This window comes from Pleurodeles waltl, chromosome 2_1, assembly GCF_031143425.1.
Source record: "Pleurodeles waltl isolate 20211129_DDA chromosome 2_1, aPleWal1.hap1.20221129, whole genome shotgun sequence".
Classification (NCBI taxonomy): Eukaryota; Metazoa; Chordata; class Amphibia; order Caudata; family Salamandridae; genus Pleurodeles; species Pleurodeles waltl.
In genome coordinates, this window is record NC_090438.1 from 640,045,052 (window position 1) to 640,065,089 (window position 20,038).

The 20,038-nt window shown below is 45.9% G+C and overlaps 1 protein-coding gene across 1 annotated transcript in view; it reads left to right on the forward strand.

The window, feature by feature from the left end:
* Positions 1 to 20,038, forward strand: part of PKD1L1 (polycystin 1 like 1, transient receptor potential channel interacting) — a 1,079,023-nt gene that overhangs the window by 509,981 nt on the left and 549,004 nt on the right. Inside the window, exon 30 of the mRNA XM_069216140.1 lies at positions 16,149 to 16,269. Coding sequence (XP_069072241.1) covers positions 16,149 to 16,269 — 121 coding nt within the window. The remainder of the gene's footprint in view (positions 1 to 16,148; positions 16,270 to 20,038) is intronic.

Here is a 20,038-nt window from a genome sequence, read left to right on the forward strand (position 1 = left end):
CCAATCCAATACCATGTGACAACTGTCGGCCTAATCCATTTCCAGCCAGCTAGCAGCGCCTCATCACTGCCCAAGAGCAGGGATGATTTGTGGCAACCGGGGGCATGACATTGTGACTTCTCAGGAAAATCGTGGTGGATCAGATCTCATCTTTTCTCTGTTACATTAGCCTCACACATGCAAAGACAAATAGAGGCAGAAAATGGTTCAAGAAGATTTATTGAATCAGTTGCGTCTTAGGTAAAATAACATGAAAAGCAATAATTAGAATGATGAAACACATTAGAATCAAAATGGTGACAAGGAAAGTGAAACACAGGAAAAGTCCCACCTTATTGTCGCAATGCAAGGTATATGTAATTCTTTCCTAAGCTATGTTAGAGCAGAGCAGGATAAGCCCTAATCCGCCCTTCAGGATTCCCCCATGGGAAGACATGATCCCCCATTCCTGAATATGACCATAGTGGAGAAGCCTGTTATCTATAGAGACACCATCCCCATATAGGCCAAGGAACCAGTGGTCTCAGCGGGCAGCTGTAACCAAGTCAGACAGTATGCGGTCATGGTCATCTGACTGGAACCTCCCTCTAACATGCAGGGGACAGGGAAATGTTTTTTATAATAAAACAACTGATGTTATGAGAAAGTGTTCCCATGTACAAATGTTTGTTTCCGTGAATCTTAGAGGTGCAGTGTACCACTTATTCTGACAATCCTATCTTGGCTCATCCTTGAGGAAAGCACAGAGTGAAAGAATGTTGGCTAAGAAATGTAATGCTTTCCTAGGCGGAAGGACAAGATAAAGGGAAAAAAAACACCAACATGAATGTGGACGATTCTAAAAGAATAAAATAAAACGTTACTATGCTAAAGGGCACAAGGAGCAGACCCAGTTGCTAAAATAACATGCCCACAGACATCGCTGAAGTGAGTGGCTCTACAACAAAAGAGATAGTGTTTGGAGTCCATTTAGTTAAGGAAGTGACGAGGACTTAAGGAATGGGGGAATTGAGTGGGTGTAAGTTGCAAAGAATGCATAAAGCCTTATGGGAAAGGAATGGATGGGAGGTCAAAGAGGGTACAGGTTAAAATGATTTTTTTTTAAAGTCCCATATAAGTTTCATTGTATGATTAATCAAAATCTTTACAAAGGGAAATCTTCCCCCATAACAAGTTAGTTTACAAAAAATGCTGAATATCAAATTGATTAAAACCTCATGTAAAATCTATACAATAAGTAGCATATAAAAATTAAAACTAGAGCAATAAAAAGGAATGAACGCCAGTAATGCACATCATCAGTATATCATTGTCTTTTCAAAAGAAAGCAGAGAGCAAGAGAGACTGGTCAAATGAGCAGATTTCAGGCATTAAGGTAGTTACTACAAAAGGCATAAATTGTGGTCACTGACCAGTAGTCGCTTAGGCGCTCTAGAAAAACCCTCAAAAAATTAGCATAAATTCTGGGTAGTTATGGACAGAATAAATTGTAGAACAAGAAAAAAGATTCACTGAGTGAAATGAATAGTGCAAAGCATCAAGAAATAATTGTTTTTCTAATTAAAAAGAAAAGAAGGTGCAAACAAGCAGGTCAAGCAAGCAGAGTCTCATACATCAAAGTGGTGCTTGCAAAGGGGCTCTGTTTAGCTACTAACTGACAGTCACATATTTCCTCTAAAAAGACTATCACAAAGGCAGTATGAACTTGGTTAGTCCAAAGTCTGATCATTCTTAATGGTATAATTCTGCAGTTTTTTCAGTTGGTAGGTAAAGTTTCCGTATTTAGCTAGGTCAGTCAGTTCTTTCGCTTGGACTCAGTTTCTTATGCCAAGGCTAAATAAGAAAGTATTGAGCAAAGTGATGGGCAGAAACAGAGTAGATGGCTAAACGATTCAGTTTTACAGTTGTATAGCCTGCAGTTAATAATCATGAAAAGGGAGAGCCATTTTGGGTTCATCTCTTTAATTTTAAGGGCCATCAACCTTGCAGCCATGATTTGCGACACTTAGGCTTTCCCAATCATGCAGTTTAAGTACGGCTGCACAGTCAACAGATGAGGAGGTGTAGCATAAGACGGTGCCATGGCTGCTACCACCGGTGTGTTAAGTTTAGCCAAGTCAGTTGCCACAGAAATAGATCTGGTCTGCTTTAAAAAAAAAAAAAAAAATTAAGGACTTGTGTGAGGAGAAGCATATCTAAGGCTGTCTGATCAATTTGAAGAGACTGAAATGCAGTGGCTAAAAAATTCGATCAGGGATTCATTACCGATTTCAGTGTATTAGATGGTGCCTTGGCTATCCTGTAGTAGTATTCTAAAAAGGTGCCCATGTTGGCCCACTTCTGGTTCTTGCTGAATTCAGGCCAGGGCCGTAGGCAGCTAAAGAAAGCTGGCGTTTCAGGCCTCTTGGGCACCGGCCTGCACAAGAGGCCTGAAATGGCAGCTTTCACTGCCTAGGGCCCTCTTTGGAATGCTCCTGACCCTGCATAGCGCTTCCGAGATTGGGCTCATTCAGGACTCCGCAGATCATAGAACTCTGCCTCTGTGAAATTCCATGGAGTTTTTAATCAACTCCGCTGAATTCCGCGGAGAGGAACTCTGTGAACTCCACACAGGCCTAATATCTAGGTGGTACTTGCCCTCATGGCATGTGTCACATTAAAACTGTTCTGGTATTTTACCCAACAGGCTTTGCAGGCTGGGATTTTGAGTCTATAGTTGCACTGTTAAAAGCTAAATTACTAATCCTAAAATGCATTCTGCCGTGGACTAAACTATAAAGCCAGATGACGGTTCTGCATATTCTATGCTATGCATATTGTTCGACCTGTCAGACTTAGGGTGGTCTTCCCCAAACCTTTTGCCTACTTGTCTCCCATTTTTGCTTCGGTCAACCTTGGGGCTCTATGCACTTTACCCATGCTAAAGTGCTTGTGGTCACTCCACTAAACTTGGTTTGATTAGCATACACCTAATTGGTATATTTAATTTACTTGTCCCTTGTAAAGTGGTATACCATATACCCAGAGCCTGTAAATTAAATACTCCAGGGGGCCTGCAGAACTTATTGTGCTACCCACCTAAGTAGCGCTCTAAAACCTGTCCTGGGCCTGCTATTGCAGCCTGAATGCAGTGTTACACTGTCATATCAACTTGGCATTTAAACCCTCCTGCCAAGCCTTAAACTCCCCTTTTATTACATATGTCAACCCTAAGGAGGGCCTAGGCAGCCCATTGGGCAGGGTGCTGTCTAATTAAAAAGTAGGACATGTACTTTTAAGTTTTACATGTTCTGCTGGTGAAAAACTCCCACGCTTGTTTTTTTTTGTGTTTTTTTTACCCCTCCATAGGATAACATTGGGAATTCCTTATTACATTTAATAAGCTGTGATTCCTAATTGAGCGGAGTTAGATAAGCCATATGGGGTACCCATGGAATTGTACTGATAAACCCTCTTTGGTGGTAAAGTTGACTTTTTCATTACAATTTTGAAAATGCCACTTTTAGAAAGTTTTTTTTCCTGCCCTTTGTGCCTGCAACCTGCCTTGGGTCACATGACTGGATGTAGCTGACAGACTTTGTGAATTCCTTCAAGACAGTCACATAATATTGGGATTAGCTGAACCTCAATGGGCCATTATTTGGCAGGAAGGGGTGGTGGAGCTGAGCACAGCCCCACTTGAATGTGAATAGGCTGTGCCCTGTCTCCTCACAATAGGCCTGACAACATGTATTGTCACTGCAGTGAGCTTGGAGCCAGGACACAGGAGTCCGATAATTTCAAGAACTTCAAAGAACCTTCCCAGAAACTTCTGCCACCATAGAGAAGGAGGCATCAGGATATAAAAATAGGATCTTCAGACCCACTCCTCAGTGCACTACTGGACCTGCGGAAGGACTACTAGTGTACTGCCTGATGCGGTGAGCTGTTGTGCACTCTGCCAGGACTGGCATACCTCAACCACCGCCTCGCCTTCTACACACCCAACAGTCAGCTCTGTTCTTCCCAGCTGTCCCCTTGCAGCCGTTCCCAAGATCTGGAAAAGCACTTCAGGAGGAAGGTCCTTCTCCTACCTCGCAGCCCGTACATGGAGCACGCTACCGCTCAAACTCAGGCAGACCACATCACTGAAGCAATTCAGAAAGGACCTCAAGACTTGGCTCTTCGATTGAGCAGCATGCCTGCAAATAGCACCTTGAGACCCTACGGGTGATTAGCTGCGCTTTAGACCTCATTGACTAACTGATTGATTGACTGCTGCTATACCTGGAAGGACTGCCCTGCTGCCTGGAGCCTGCCTTGAACCCTCAGAGGACAGCTCTGCTTTTGGACTCTGCAGCTACAACTGCATCAAGGCCTACCCCAAGTGACTCCAAGGGCTAGTTTGCTTTCCTCCTGTTTAGAGCTATAGGGACATAACAGGCTACCACCATCTTGAACCCACATCTGGCCCCAGCTTGAGTGAGTCCTCAACCCCCAAGAGGTCTCCATCCACTCCTGGACCCTTGCTTGTGGTGCTAAGGTTGCCCAGCTAGCCATTTTCCAAAACTGAGGACAATTTGGGCAACAAATGCTCTGAAAACCAAGAAGAGACCAGGAATAACCTGCTCGCCTATCTGCCCAAGGTGCACTGCCGGTTGCATTGACTTTGTGGCATCTCCCGCTATGTTTTTCTTCGCAACAGCAAATCTGTTTCAGCAGTCCTTCACCAAACGAGTGTTCAACCTTGTGGAATTGTCTTTGGCTACAGCCTTCTGCTTTATCCTGCAGATGTTCAACTTTCATTTTGATGACTAAATCTGAAGGTAAAAATCTTCAACGCTTCATGGCCATCTGACGCCCCCTCCTCGGACACTTCAGCAGTGTTGTCGCACTGAACTTTTACTTTCTCAGACATTTTTCTCTCAAAAGTATTCTAAGTATGAAGGTTAGCACTGACTGGGTATAATTTTCAACCAGCATTTTCTCCTGCTGTCTTTCATGTGAAAAACTGTAAACTCAGCCAATTTCTAGATATCTTTTCTTCCTTCCATTAATAGTGTCCATTTGTCTTAATTTAGAGTTGTCAAACAATAGTTCTTGATTACCAAATGTATGCTATTTGATTTTTGCTTGTTTTGTTATGTTTATTGTGATGATCATTTTGCTCTGCATTCAAGAGATATAGCCATATTGCTTTTGTAGCTTGGACCCAATGACTGCCATAACTTGCGTGTGCCTATGGCATGAGGTGGAACTATACCAGCAGCAAGAACAGATCTCATCTATTTATTACAAAGGCACAGTAACAGAGTTCTACACTGGCAAGTTTCCTGCTGTGTTTCCCCCTCCCTACCCCTCTTGTATGAAGAATGAGGAGGAAATTGCAGCCATTGTTATTGGTTATTGTGCCAATGACTCCTCTGGGATCCATCACCATTTTGTTTGATCCATAGGCCATCAGAAATATTTTATAGGGGGCGTGGTCTGGCCGCGATCCATGATGGCTGCCTGAGAGCCGAGCTCCGCACGGCGGCGGGCCATGCGGCGGCGGCGCTGGGGGCGCTCCGGGGGACCCCCGAGCGCAGCCGGGGCCGACATAGGAGCTGGAGACGACGAACGGCCGACATCTGTGACGCGGGGGGAGCGCCCTCCCCGGAGACGCCGGGCGGAACGAGGGGAGCAGGCTTGAGGCCTACGGCAGGCTTCTAAACCACGGCCTCGAGCGAGGAATCACCCCGACACGGAGAGACGCGTCCCTCGCTGAAGCCCGAAGTGGGGGAGCGCACCCTCCGTCCCTACCTGCGCTTTGACAGCGGCTCATCTGCGGCTCCCGGAGCCGGCAACCGGCCAGGACGCCGCCTGCCCCCTCCCTCCCTCCCGATCGATCGCTGCCGAAGGGGGAGAATGGAGCCGACCAACATCACGGCCCGGAACAACAACAGGAGGTGGCCCGAGGCTGACGACGCGCCTCCCAGTGCCTCCCCACCCTTCCCCCTTCTGCCGGGGGTGACTGGACCGGCGACAAGAGGCCTCACCACCAGCGGAGCGCAACAGACGCTTATCCCCACCCCCCCAGCCTTACCTGATCCAGAGAAGGCTCCCTGAGGAACGACAGAGGCCCCAGAGAGGATGGAGAGGTGAGGGCCGAGCCGGTGAGTCAGAGAGGATGAGAGATGTACGGAGATGAGGGTGGTAGATGAGTGAGAGAGGGGCCGCGAGTGAGGAGAGAGAGAGAGGAATATAACAACGAGCGGAGAGAGGAGGAAAAGGACAGGAAGAGGAGAAGGCAAAGAGCAAAGGAGCAAACACTTCCTAATAAAAGAAGGGCAAGCACAAGAGGGGGCAAAGAGTAAGGAACAAAAAAAAGAGGAGAAAAAAAAAGAGAAAGGAAAACGAACAACACAAACATAACAACAAAAGAAGCAATATCACACTAGCAGGAAAAGGGAAAAGCCACTGTAGCCTCCAACAAAGCTAGAACTAACGAGGCATGGAGAGCAAAGAGGGCCAGCAATAACATCGGACCTCGGCTCCCAAAAAAACAAACTCCTCCTCTCTCCACAGAACAGCACTGCGGGACGCTGAATGCTATAGAGCCAACACCGAGATCCTTCCCCTCGTATATATACGCCAACGACAGCCCTCCCCAGGAGGCCACTTAGAGAGGTACTCCCCCTGAACTCATCAACTACTCTGAACCCCCCTTACCACCCCCCTCCGCCACCCTCTCTCCTCTGCCGCCCACGCTGATCGCCCTCATTGAGACACGGACAGGCACCCCCTTGGATCCCCACCTGCAGGGAGAAACCCGCAATGCCCAGAGGCAAGACGGCGGGCAAAGTACCGTGTATACATGCTCGCCAACTACTCTTCTCTGAAGCCCTGCGCCAACAGAAACATCCTGCTACCGCAGACTCTCCACCCCCCTCACATGACACCATGTCAGACAACACTCAAGGAGCATCAATGGATCGTATACTGCAGGAGATATCGGCAGTAGGCTGCAAACTGGAAGGTATGGACACTGCCATGTCAGCATTAACAGCGGAAACGAGATCCATGCGCTTGGAAATAGCGGGCTTCCAGTCACAAATCTCCGGACTGGACCATCGAGTAGTGGCTGTGGAAAGTCAAGTGGTGTTACAGACTGACAGAGATCAGGAACTCTTGTACCTTCGCAGCAAATTAACCGACCTTGAGGACCGAAGCCGCAGAAACAACGTCTGCTTCCTTGGATTTCCGGAAGGCATTGAGGGTACAGATATCCTCTCTTACCTGCGGGACACGCTTCCCAAACTAGCCGACATAACATTTGACCCCCCTCTGGAATTTCAAAGAGCGCATAGACTTGGTCTCAAGAGACAAAACGGAAAAGATCGTCCTTGTCCAATCATAGCCTGCTTCCTCCGGCACGGGCAGGTCCGCCAACTGTTACAGCTATCCCGAAGGCAAGGTCCACTTCGGCTCGGTCCCCTCGAAATCCGCCTTTCAGCAGACTTCTCCAAAGAAACAGCAGATCGTAGAAGAGCCTTTCTCTCCCTCCGCCCTCGCCTTCGCCAGCTGGACGTTAAATTCGGCCTCTTCGAGCCAGCCAGGATGTGGATAACTAAGAACGGAGAGTCACAAACCTTCTATGACCCAGAGGACCTGAAGTCATTCCTAGAGGGGTTGCATGATCCGACACAACCCATGGAATCAACAACCCTATCCCCCCAAGACACACAGAACCAAACGAGGGGAATGGGCCAATCGGAAATTGCTCTGGACACCGACGGAAGACCTACTACAGACCCCCAAACCAGGGGCAGAGACCTGGAGAGATTAACAAAAAGTTTTGATGACAGGGGCCAAGTTCTACAGGCGGTGGCGATGCACACACAGCTGCCGGACAGAGACAAGTCCCGATCCCCTTTGAAACCCTAGGTGCCTACTATCTGAAACCAACATGGACACAGTTTTCCTACAAGCCCTCGATATCTACAACCACAGACTGTCATAGAAACGTTGCAGGAAACATAGGAACTTTGATGAAAGAGTACTGACACAGAGAAATGATGAGTACTCTATTTTAATGTATACTCTTCAGACATTGTACCACGGAGAACCGCCCCCCCCCCCCAGAAGGCTTTAACCGCCTCGGACTGCTTAGACTGTTCGGATTGTGTGATAGTTTTTGTTGGCTCCCGATTTACTTTTGTTTCTCAACGTCCCTCCCCTTCATACCGGGTAACACTTACCATATCCCACATCACTTCTCCCATCTAGAATCAGGATCTATAACATCCTCTGGAAAATATGGGAACTGACGCAATACCCTTGCACACTACTGGCTTGCCCTGGCAGGGTTGGGGCAAAATGATTATGAACTGGGTTTTGAGCTCTAGACCCCGGTCTACTAACAAACGCAATAGTGACATAATGATGGGTGCTGGTGCAAAGCAGAACAGACCACAGATGCCAAGTCCCAGAGCATATACATGCCGCAACCCCTCAGAATAACCAAGGGGAAGCGACCTCAGTAACAACATCTGCCCCTGTCCTTTCCTCGCGCTTCTCCCATCCCCTCCCCCCCCACACAGGGACGCGGCCAACATGCGACCTCCCCCCATCCTCTGATCACAAACACATACTACACCCCCTGGACATAATTGGAGGCATCCATGCGGAGGTCTGGGGCGCCTCGTGGGCGCCGCCCCCCCCCCCCCTGGCGCGGGGCGAGCTGGCCGGGCGTCGAAGCTCAATCGGCCTAGGTTTTTGACCCGCCGGTTAAAGTTTGTGTACTTCGGGACTTGTATCCCGGTCTCCCTTCTTTACCTTCTTTTTTATTTCTTCCTTCCTCCACTGTCTCCTTTTTATTCTCTTTTCAACTCCTCTTCGTATCCAACGCGCCCGCCACCCTTCCCCCCCTCTTCCCCCTCCCTGACATCCTCTTCAGTTTACAGAGTCCACCCCACTCCCCCGAGCTCATACCCCCGGGTGGGCGGACACAGGAAACGAGGATGCCCAACCGGATGGGAGCACCGGTAGTTCCCCTCAGGGTGATATCATGGAACGTAAACGGCCTTACCCACTTTATCAAACGGAAGAAAGTCCTATCCTACCTTAACTCTAAGCAGGCAGACATCGCCTTATTACAAGAGACACACCTAGACAGTCTTGAATCTGATAGACTACGACGTGACTGGGTGGGAACCGTCCTGTTTAGCTGCACCCCACCCTCACCCGATACGGAGAATGTCCCAAGAAAAAGCGGGGTGGCGATCCTCTTACGCAAAACCCTCCCTTTCACGGTCGTCAAATCGTGGACAGACCCCGAGGGCCGATACATATTTACCAAACTGAAAATCGGGGACTCAACACTGTGTGTGGGATCAGTCTATGCACCAACAGGTCCCAAACGCCTCTTCTTCCTCCAGCTCAATCGACTTCTAACCGAGATAGGGGCATCCCGTTACGTTATAGGAGGAGACTGGAACCTAGCAAGGGACGCAGCATTGGACAGGACGGGGCCTCTAGACACGAGTAACAACGCAGACAGGGCCATCCAGTCTGATATACTCGCGGATAATGGTTTGGTTGACCACTGGAGGCTGACTCACCCAACGGACAGAGAATTTACCTTTCTCTCGCCGGTGCACGGTACCCAATCACGGATCGATTACTTTCTCCTATCCCATAATCTTGTGGCCCACACCTTGGGGGACGACATACTGGAGAGAGGCCTTTCAGACCACTCCCCAGTCCTTATAGCCATCCACTTAGGCCTGGTATCCCGGGCCGAAAACCCTGGAGATTAGCGATCTATCGATATCGATCCCCCCAAGGTAAGTTGCAGCTACAGGATCATGCGACCACTTTCGCCCAAGACAACCTCAGTACGGTTGATTCAAGTCGAACTATGTGGGCCGCAGCCAAAGCCTCGATACGGGGACAGCTCATGCGGGATGCGGCGATAGCGAACAAAGACAGAAAAGAGCAACAAGCGACTCTGGAACTCGACATACGCCGACTAACCAGACAATATACAGCACACCACTCCCTTCCAGGCCGCCGAAGTCTAGAGCAAGCCCAAATGGCCCTTAATGAGCTATACACCACCCAGGCCGAATTTGCATTACAGAGACTCCAAGGGAGACACTACGAACAGGGTGAGAAGGCGGGACGACTGCTTGCAGCCCAACTCCGTCAAAGAGCAGCCGCTCTAGCCATCCCAGCCATTCGCTCTCCCTCCGGGGACATACTGACCCACCCGCAGGCCATTGCAAACGAATTTGCCCAATTCTATAGACACCTTTACACGCCGGAAACCACGACCAACCTAGCGCAAGCTACCACCTTCTTAAAGAAGCTAGACCTCCCCTCCCTAACAGACGAGGGCCGTAGCCTATTAGAAGGGGAAATAAGCAGACAGGAGATGGATAAAGTCATCTCTGACCTCCCGTACCACAAATCACCTGGAGAGGACGGATACCCTGCAGAATTTTATAAATGGGTAGGGGCAGGGGCGATTGATATCTTATGCGAAGCCCTCAATGAAGCCTGCGAAACACAGACATTAGGGGCCATATCCAATAATGCCACAATAGCTGTCATACCGAAGCCTGGGAGAGATCCTTTATTATGCAGCAGCTACCGACCCATCTCTCTACTAAACGGGGACATCAAAATTCTAGCAAGCGTCCTGGCAAACAGATTACGTAAAGTAATCCCATCCTTAATACACTATACACAGGTGGGGTTTGTACCGGGCCGCACGTCTAGGAACCACCTACGAACCCTGTGCCATACCCCGGAGTCGGCGCTGGCCCTGTCCTTAGACGCCGAAAAAGCTTTCGACCACATAGAATGGCCCTACCTATTTGCAGCCTTGGAGAGATTTGGTCTAGGCAACAAATTTATCTCCATGGTACGACTGCTCTATGATCAACCCGCGGCTAGAGTCAACTGCGGAGGCTTCCTCTCAGACCGTTTCCCTATCCGAAGGGGTACACGGCAGGGGTGCCCCCTTTCACCTCTCCTGTTCCTTTTGGCAATGGAGCCCTTGGTGGCAGCTATCCGGTCCTCCCCCTCCATAACCGGCTTACCACTACCCGAAGGCACCTCCAAGATATACCTCTACGCTGACGATATCCTCTTAACACTCACGGACTTGGAAAGATCCATACCGGCCCTATTAGAGGTAATCGAGGACTTCGCAGCCCTATTGGGATACCGTATTAACTGGGACAAAAGCGAGGCACTTCGCTATCGTGAGTAACCACAAAAGCGGCACTCCTAGGCTACCCATTCCGGTGGATGCCAAAACATCTTAAATACCTAGGAGTGCTTGTTAACCCTGGACTGGCACACATGGTGGCGGACAACCTTGACCCTCTCATCACGCGGGCGAAACTGGACTTTGCGAAATGGGCCCAGTTAGGCCTCTCCATGTGGGGCAGAGTACAGGCGGTTAGAATGGTGACGGTACCCCGCTTCACCTATATCCTAGGTCTCCTGCCCTTACAAGTGCCCCTCTCCACACTAAGAGGCATTGATGCACTAATTAGATCATTCGTGTGGGGCACAATGCGACCATGGCTATCACCAGCCAAGCTTTTGGCCCGCCGCATAAACGGGGGAATGGGACTCCCATCGGGGGAACACTACTCTTTAGCCCTCCAAATGTCTCAGCTATCCAATACACTATTGAATATACCAGATCCCCCCTTGTGGATAGCAGTGGAAAAACGACTCCTGGCTGCGAACGAAGGACTCGGTGGACCCTACCGTGCAGACCTCCCAGCCACTAACTCAGTGAATCCTATCCTGGCGGCGACCAGGGCATCCTGGCAAAGGGCCCACCGACTGTTTGGGGTCCACCCCCTCATACATGCCCAAGCGCCCCTGTGGCACAACAGTGGCCTACGCATAGGTGGCGAGGTACTCCATTGGCCGCAATGGAAACAGGCAGGCATCCTCACCCTCTCACAGGTCCTGGAGAATGATGTGCTCAAACCCTTCCCCAAGTTACGGGAGGAGTTCGGCCTACACCCGAACCAGGAATGGAGATACATGCAACTCAAGCATTGTCTCTCCCAAAGGAATACACCTCCACTGCGGGGATCCGTGCCCTCACCGATAGTGGCTTACCTGCAGCAATGGGGACAACACAAGGGAGTAATGTCGGGTCTCTATGATCTAATTATTCGACGGCATTACTCCCAACCGCTAATGGACAAACTAAGTCTACGTGGTAAACCAGGCTGCAGCAGGATCTAGACCCAGATGATTGGGAAGCTACCCTAGAGACACTAGACAGAGGCACCCGGGAAGCACGCTTGAAATTCTGCCTCTTCAAAATCTTACATGTATGGCACTGGTCCCCAGCGAAACTGCATAGGACCGGACTCCTCCCGCATGCGAACTGCTGCCGATGTCCAGAAAAATCCTGTGACCTGATACATATCTTAGTAAACTGTACAACAGTACGACCACTCTGGGATGCTGTGAGCTCCACTCTGGCTGAAGTAATGTCACTTCCGTCACCACTTCCACCTGCCCTCATACTTCTGCAAGATACGACCTCCCTACCAGACCTCCCTAGACCACACAAGAGACTCTTGCACACAGCGTTAGCTACTGCAAAAATTTACATACTCAGACATTGGCGGTCAGAGACCCCCCCAAGCCCAGAGGAATGGATTACAGCCATGATCCGCACTGCTATGCATGAACGGATCATCTATAACTTGCAAGACCAAGCTCAAATATTCCCACAGGTATGGGCTCCCTTCCTAACAAGGGGGCAATAGTGCCCTACCCGGAACCACCATTATTCCCTTCTCCCTTCCCTTTCCCTCCCCTCCCCCACATGCGTCTTTTCCTCCTTCTCCCCCTCGCTCCCGTACCTCCCCCTCCCTCTGTATTCTCCCCCCTCCTTATCTCCCCTTCTCTTTCTTCTCTTTTCTCTTCTTCTCTCCTCTTCCCCTTCTCCCCCTCCCTTTTCCTACTGTTTCTTCTTCTTCCTTCCTTTTTCCCTCTTTCTTTCTTTCTTTACTCTCTCTTTCTCTTTCTCTCTCCCCCTCGCCCCTTATCCCCACGTCTCTTTCTAAATACCCACTAGAGTCCGAACGTCGCCTTCCAGCAACGCTCCAAACAGATCTCCATGGTAGATCCTCTCCCTATGTCGTCTGATAGTCACCTGATCCCAACCGAAACTGACCACAGAGTTGACATGAGCTGCAACACCCATTATCCGCGCAGCGACATCCCTCGCTTCCCAAGGTAGCACTCCCCGGTCCTCTTGTCTGAACAGGTACAACCTACCCTCTACCCTTATATCTTTATCCTCTTTAAACCCCCCCACATAGCCTAAAACATGTTGGAAGTGAACTCTACCTCAGGTTTTTATATTACGATTGCTACCTTGTTTGTGCCTTGTGCGTTTTCTCTTTTTCTTCTTTGGTTTCCTAATATCACTGATGTGCAATTACTCTCGATTGACGGGACCCTGATCCCACTGACTCTGTATCATATTGTCATATTGTGTTGTTAACAATAAAAGAAAAGTAAAAAAAAAAATAAAAAAAAAAAAATAATTATAATTGTTAAAGAGCTGGCTAAACTTTACAAAACTCTTTTGTCGGACATATGTAATTTTTTAGGGTTGTTTTTCATTTTGGTCACTTTTCTGATATTTAAATGTACTATAAACACATTTCTGATCATACATTCTAAAAAGATACATATCTAGATAAGTATTTATTATGAATAATCATAAACTAATTTTGTTTGCTTTCATGTTGTATTTGTGGGAGAATTTTGATAGTTGAAAGGGATTGAGATGCTCTAGCATGGCACTGTGTGCCAATAAAGAGCTTCCTTGAATAATTACAGCAAGGGGTTCAGCATGACAAGTTTACCTCCCAACCGATACATCTTGTGCTGCCAACAATAAACTGGTCAAGGTGGAAATGTATTGTGTTACGGTATGTACTGTTTGTGTAGTGTATTTGTCATTAGTTTTGCATTGTAGCTGTGTAACCTAGCTGATTGTTAGGAGTGGTATGTGGCTGTAGTATGGATTATGTGGAAAGTGTTGCAAGTGGTGTTTAAAGTTCTTGCATGTGATCTGGTAGATGTGCATTGGACTTGAGCCTGCCATTGTGTGCACATGTTTATAGAGGCATATGAAAGAAAGAGAGTGTGCGGTATTTTACATACCTGATCAATAAATAATCACATGGTGAGTGTGCTATTCTGTCCTAGTAAACTGTAATGGTGCAACTGTTGTGTAGAAATAATCCACCAAGTTAGGTTTACGTGGTCCACATGACATTGATGAAGGCTCTGTCATGAAGATCCAGAGGCACTACAGCAAATTATTTGAAAGGGGTCTGCCTAGAAGGCTTGAAGGTGCAGGCCTGAAAATAGACCATCGCCAGATTAAAAGTTTTATGTGCGGTCACACAGAGGCAGTTAGAGCACAATCTAAATCAACAGACAACACAGTAAATGGGTTCAAAGGTTGGACAATCTAAAACCAAGGAGTTCCTCCCGTAATAGAGAAAATGGGTTGATGGGGGTCCTACTAGAAGCTGCAAAAGCACATCCCAAGTGAATTCACAGAACAAACATTACATTGGTCAATGAGACCCCCCAGAAGTGGTGAATAGACAAATCAATGTCTCCCTTGTTTATTATGTCCCATTCTGATTCATGAGTGTTATGGTGGTCATGTCTATATGCAAAACTTGCCTTTTAGTATACAAGCTATGCATGAATAATTTTTGGGAACCCTGATTTTAGTACAGAGGCGTTTTCTCCTAAAACTCCTTCTACCTCCAGTATTTTCTTTCACAAGGTACAGCTGGAACACACCAGGCTCTATTTATTATTGAGAATTTTCAACAAATGTGAGCCATACTCTTGGCATATTGGATGATTGTGTCATGAGTAACGAGATTGATATGCTTGGCTTACTACAGAAGTTTATGAACAATAGATGTTCTTTGTACTGCAACGTTTGGCATGGCGTGGGACAGCTGTTGAAAGCTATGGAGGATCCTGATAATTCTACAACTTTATAACCTCCACAACCCCCAGCCATTGCACAATCTATGCATCAAAATGTTGAGCAAAGAACAAAAGTTGGATTCAGAACATGTCTCTGTCACTACAAAGATTTAATTTACCTTCCATACTCATCTTAGCTGTAACCGTGTAGCATAGTAACCATGCATGGTGGTGGATTTATACTAGATACTCATCAGTAAAGTCCTTCTAACAACAAGCCAAAAGTGAACAAACTACTCAAAATATATCTGCAAACAAATGGAAGTGAAGCTAACCAAGATTCTACACAGATGATGTAGATGGATTGTGAAAGTGGGACAGTAACACTGCGTACCCAAGAACAGTGATGAATCACTCCGGTTTGAGCCTATAGATAGTAGGATAAAAAGTGCTTAAACTAAAATACCAGTAAGTCAAACCTAATCGGTCAGATTTTTCTGGGGTGTTAGTTTAGGCTTTCATAGGGATGACCAGCTATGAAGTTATAACTTTAAAGTGCACATCCACAGAATCCCCTTAGCAAAGATGAAGTTTATTTTTGAAATGTCTGGAAGTAGACAAAGTAGTTCCACAGATGCAAAAACCATGTTGAAATTTTACTTTTTAAATAATTGTCCATCTCTTCACTGAAAGGAGAAACATACTTTTTTAAATAAGTTATTACCAAGTTTTGTGTCCAGCCCAGTTATTCAGGTAGAGTTTAATAAGATAACTGACCTATCCTAATATTTACAGACTGTGCAGTAGTAAGACAAATTTAGTTATTTGACATACTCAAAGTACTCTGCAAGAGGCTCATCAGTGCTGGGATATCTTGTATTTGTATTTGAAGGACAAAATATATTTTTATATTCTTTACTCAATGATGGCTAACCTTGTCCTATGTAGACCAATTGATAGCTTCTGAAGATTAATGTAACTATAATGAGAAGACTACATTTGACCTGTAAATGTTTCCATCTGTCTATATCAGTACATTTGACGTGGTAACATGCTATTACAGCTACTTTCTTGAGAAGGTCACATATTGTTTATGCATCATGGTGTGTCTCACTTAAACTAGTTATTTTGTGATCCATTGGTTGGCCTTAAATGTATTTTATTTTTACTAGGACCTTCGCTATGAATTCAGTTACCGTGTGGGTAATGCTTCAAGGAAAACCCTGTATAAAGGGAGAGATATCGAGTACTACTTCAATTTGCCAGCCGGTGATCCTGATGATAGGTTTAAGGGTAGGTACCACTGTGGTAATGGCTATTATCAAAATCTGAGTTTATCAGAATTGAAGAGGAGGTTAATCCTGAAGTATTTATGTGCCAAAATTCAAACAACAGGGTACACAAGTGAAAATACCATTTAATTTTTGTGTGGGTGTAACCTGCTATTATAGATGATCTAGCTGCCCGTTGCCAGCAGGAAGCCTTTCCAGCTGCCTTGTAGATGTAATCCACACTTGGTTACCTTACGAAGCTGTAAGAGCTGCTTTGCCATAAATTCTATATATTTGCCAATGAGAAAGCAGCAGGTTCCTTTCAAGTTCACCTAAAGAACCTAAAAGGCAGCACTTGCAATGTCGATCTGTCAGTGGAAAAAAGTTCAAACAAACTTGGAATCCATCTAATCACATGCTCTATCAATGAAGCAGAGAATGTGAGGTTTGTAAACCTCTCTCAACTGGCTTATGATAACCTGCTATGTATGTGTCAGGTGCATGCCCTACATCTCCTAGAATAAGGATATTTACTTTCACCTTTTTAGTCTAGTGTTGACATGTATGGGTATGTTATTTTGATGTACAGGTTGCCTGCACATGGAATACTACAAATATTTTTGTGTACTACTCTTTCACATGTCACACCTTACCAAATCATTGCCTCTTCCCCAAACTTCCCCAATTTTCTGCAAAATTCATTAAACGTCAAATTTTAGTTTGATTTGATGATCATATCTTTTTGTTTACAGATTGCTACATAAACACTTTCTCTGAAAAAATGGGAATATTTTTTTTTTATGTATTCAAGTATACATTTATTTTGCAGATCATGGTATATAAACACAACCTCTTCAAGTTACCCATACTTAGGGCCTCATTACATGTATGACAGTCCATGGACCACCATACCCACGGTGGCGGTCTGACCGCCGCATCCTTGGCGGTCAGATTGCCAGATTAGGATGCTGGTGGTTGGACCACCACAACACCACAACACCATAGACACTGCCAGGATCAAAGATCCCACAGTACCAGCAGTGGGGAAAGCCGTGGTCAAGCACACGATGCCCATGGCGGCCTATGGCAGTGTCACCTCCTTGAAAAGGCTGGTGGAAAGGAAGCAATGAGGCCACAGTAGGGCCCCCACGTAAGCACACTTAGAATGTGCACTGTCTGCAATAGCAGCAATGTGCATTCCGACCGAGCTGGCTGCACAGACAGTGCAGCGGCATTGGCCTCGGCTCTCCCTGAGAGCCGCAGCCAATTCCGCCACACTGTCTGATCTGTCTGGCCTGGCGGGGAAATCATAATACAGCGGTCGAGAGGCTGCCGGCTTGACGATGGCCTCTCAACCATCATAATGGCAGTCTGATGGTCGGACCTCCATAATCATAATCAGACCCTTAGTGTCCAAAAGCAAATAAGATTTCAACTTTACTAAAACACATGATTAGATATTTTTTGCAAGTTAAGAGGTGGGCTTTTCAACAACTTGGCTACAGTGCCCTCCAGGAATCGCCCAACTCTGTTACATTTTCATACATTGGGATAAATAATTGGAACCTTGATTTAGATTGTGTTTCCTAATGTAACATTTGACAGTTCACTGAGTTCTGAAAGCACTGTTGACTATTATAATGCCCACAAGCCTATATGGATTAATGTTGCTGTCTCGAGCTGAATGTTTTTTCAGTCTTCAACCTGTCTACAGCCTAAGCTGTCTACCTCTGGGCCTTTTCTGATCTATAGATAAGTTTTTCTTGTTTGGGGGATGCCCAAAAATAACGTGTTGTAATATAAGTGTACACCAGTTAGCTAACTATTCGCAGTTTGATTTTTCCAGTAATCTGTGAACACTGGACTAAAACTTCATTTATTAATTACAACTATGAGGCACTGAATAAATCTGTTGCTCTCTTGAAAAAGGGAGATCCAATACTGTTCCAAACTTTCACCTTTTTTCTCTGTCTCAGGCTGACTCCGTTTATCCCAGAAATGTGTTTAACTGTTTCGATAGCTGGCCCAAGATGTTTTTCAGCTCTGGGACATCAGTTCAGTTTCAAGGACAACCATCATCTATCTATTTTGAAGTAGTAACTGAATGGTAGTGGTGTTTTGATTGTAGAGCCCAGAGTTTTCCTATAATTCAAAATGTAGCTGTGTGTCATCTGTGTATTTAAGGGGACCCATTTATACTAACCAACAGTTAGTGTAATGGCTGCTAGGTATGTACTGGTCAGTTTGGAGACCCTGGTGACTCACAAGGTATGCCACCGTTTTTAACTATTTGAGGGGCTTTAAATGTTTCCTTATACACTTTCCTGCTGTACACCCTCACAAAAACGGAGAACCAATATATTCTTTTCTTTGTAAACCCTGACATCCCTGTAGACTCCAGATTTACCTGTAAAATGTCCCATGTATCCATGTCTTCAAAGAAAGATGGCTGAGTGATCATCACAGCCAGGTATGTTTACCACTATAAACATTGCATGCACTGGACAGTAGTACATAACATCCATTCGCTGTTTGTATACATCCTTGTAAGTAATAACTCAGTAAAAGTTGTTAGAAGATATTTTTGATATTGTAAACTTGAACAAATCTTACAAAAAACCTATACTTTTCATCAGTTAGTTTTTTTGAATAATTGGTCTTCAAAAAGAGCAAAGTAAATGCCTTGGAACCTTTTAGTTGGAAGTGCTTTGATAAAATAAAAAGTGTATTTCCGATACTTCTCTCACAGCTCCCCCTGCATAACCTCAAATATATTTTCAAAGAATAAACCAACAAATCCGACTTAATTGAAGAGGGGACTTTAAAGAAGTTGCCTCTGTTTACTGCATCTCCAGTGTTAAGAAGTCATAAAACCCTTTTGCTTTCTTAGGAATTTAGGCAGGCTGTTAGCATGTCAAGCCCAGTTCTGGTGCCTTATGTTTCGAATAGGATGGAAAAAAACAGTCAGCAAATCCAAGCTTTTCTGATTGTCTTGTAACCAGTACCACCTAGAAATAGGAGAGAACCCTGCTGAGCGAGGTGGACCTCAAAGAAGTACACACAAAAAACATGAGACTATCATTTTGTAGTTTGGGAAAACATCTAGGTCTGTAATGTTTGTAGGAGAATAACAATATCACATTCCAATTATTAAAAGAAAATGTTAGAAATTGGCTCTCGAGTTGGCAGAGGTATGCACCTTGTCAAAGTAGGGACCTCAATCCTAGTCAGAGTAAGTCAATTACACAACCTAAATTAACCTGTGCTCACCCTCTGGTAGCTTGGCGCAGAGCAGGCAGGCTTAACCGAGAAGGCAGACTGTGAAGTCTTCACAGTGAAAACACCACAAAAAGACGAAACAAATGTTTGTTAAACAGAAATTATTTAAGTAAATCAAGACAAACGACAAAAATCAATTCAAAAGTTGTGCAACTGGAAGGAATTTTAGGTCAGAGAACAGTATTAGGTTTAAAACGTTGAGAACAAAATCAATGCTTCTTAAATAATATTTTTTGAGCTCTCCAGTTAGAAGAGGACTGATTAGTCTCGTGAGATTCAAGCTAGCACATGGAAAATCATCTTTGCTGGGTCCCACACTGTTCAGAGATAAAGTAATGTGCTCTGATGAGATTAGTGCCTGAGAAAACAAGAATGTGGGCAGGTCTCAGGACCAGGAATTCGCGGTAACATTGGAAGCACCTGTATGCTTCTACATGAGGTTCTACGGTGGTGACTTTGTATGCTCGGGCTAAGTCATGCTGCTGCGTGCCTTCCTGAACTGTGGGCGCAGC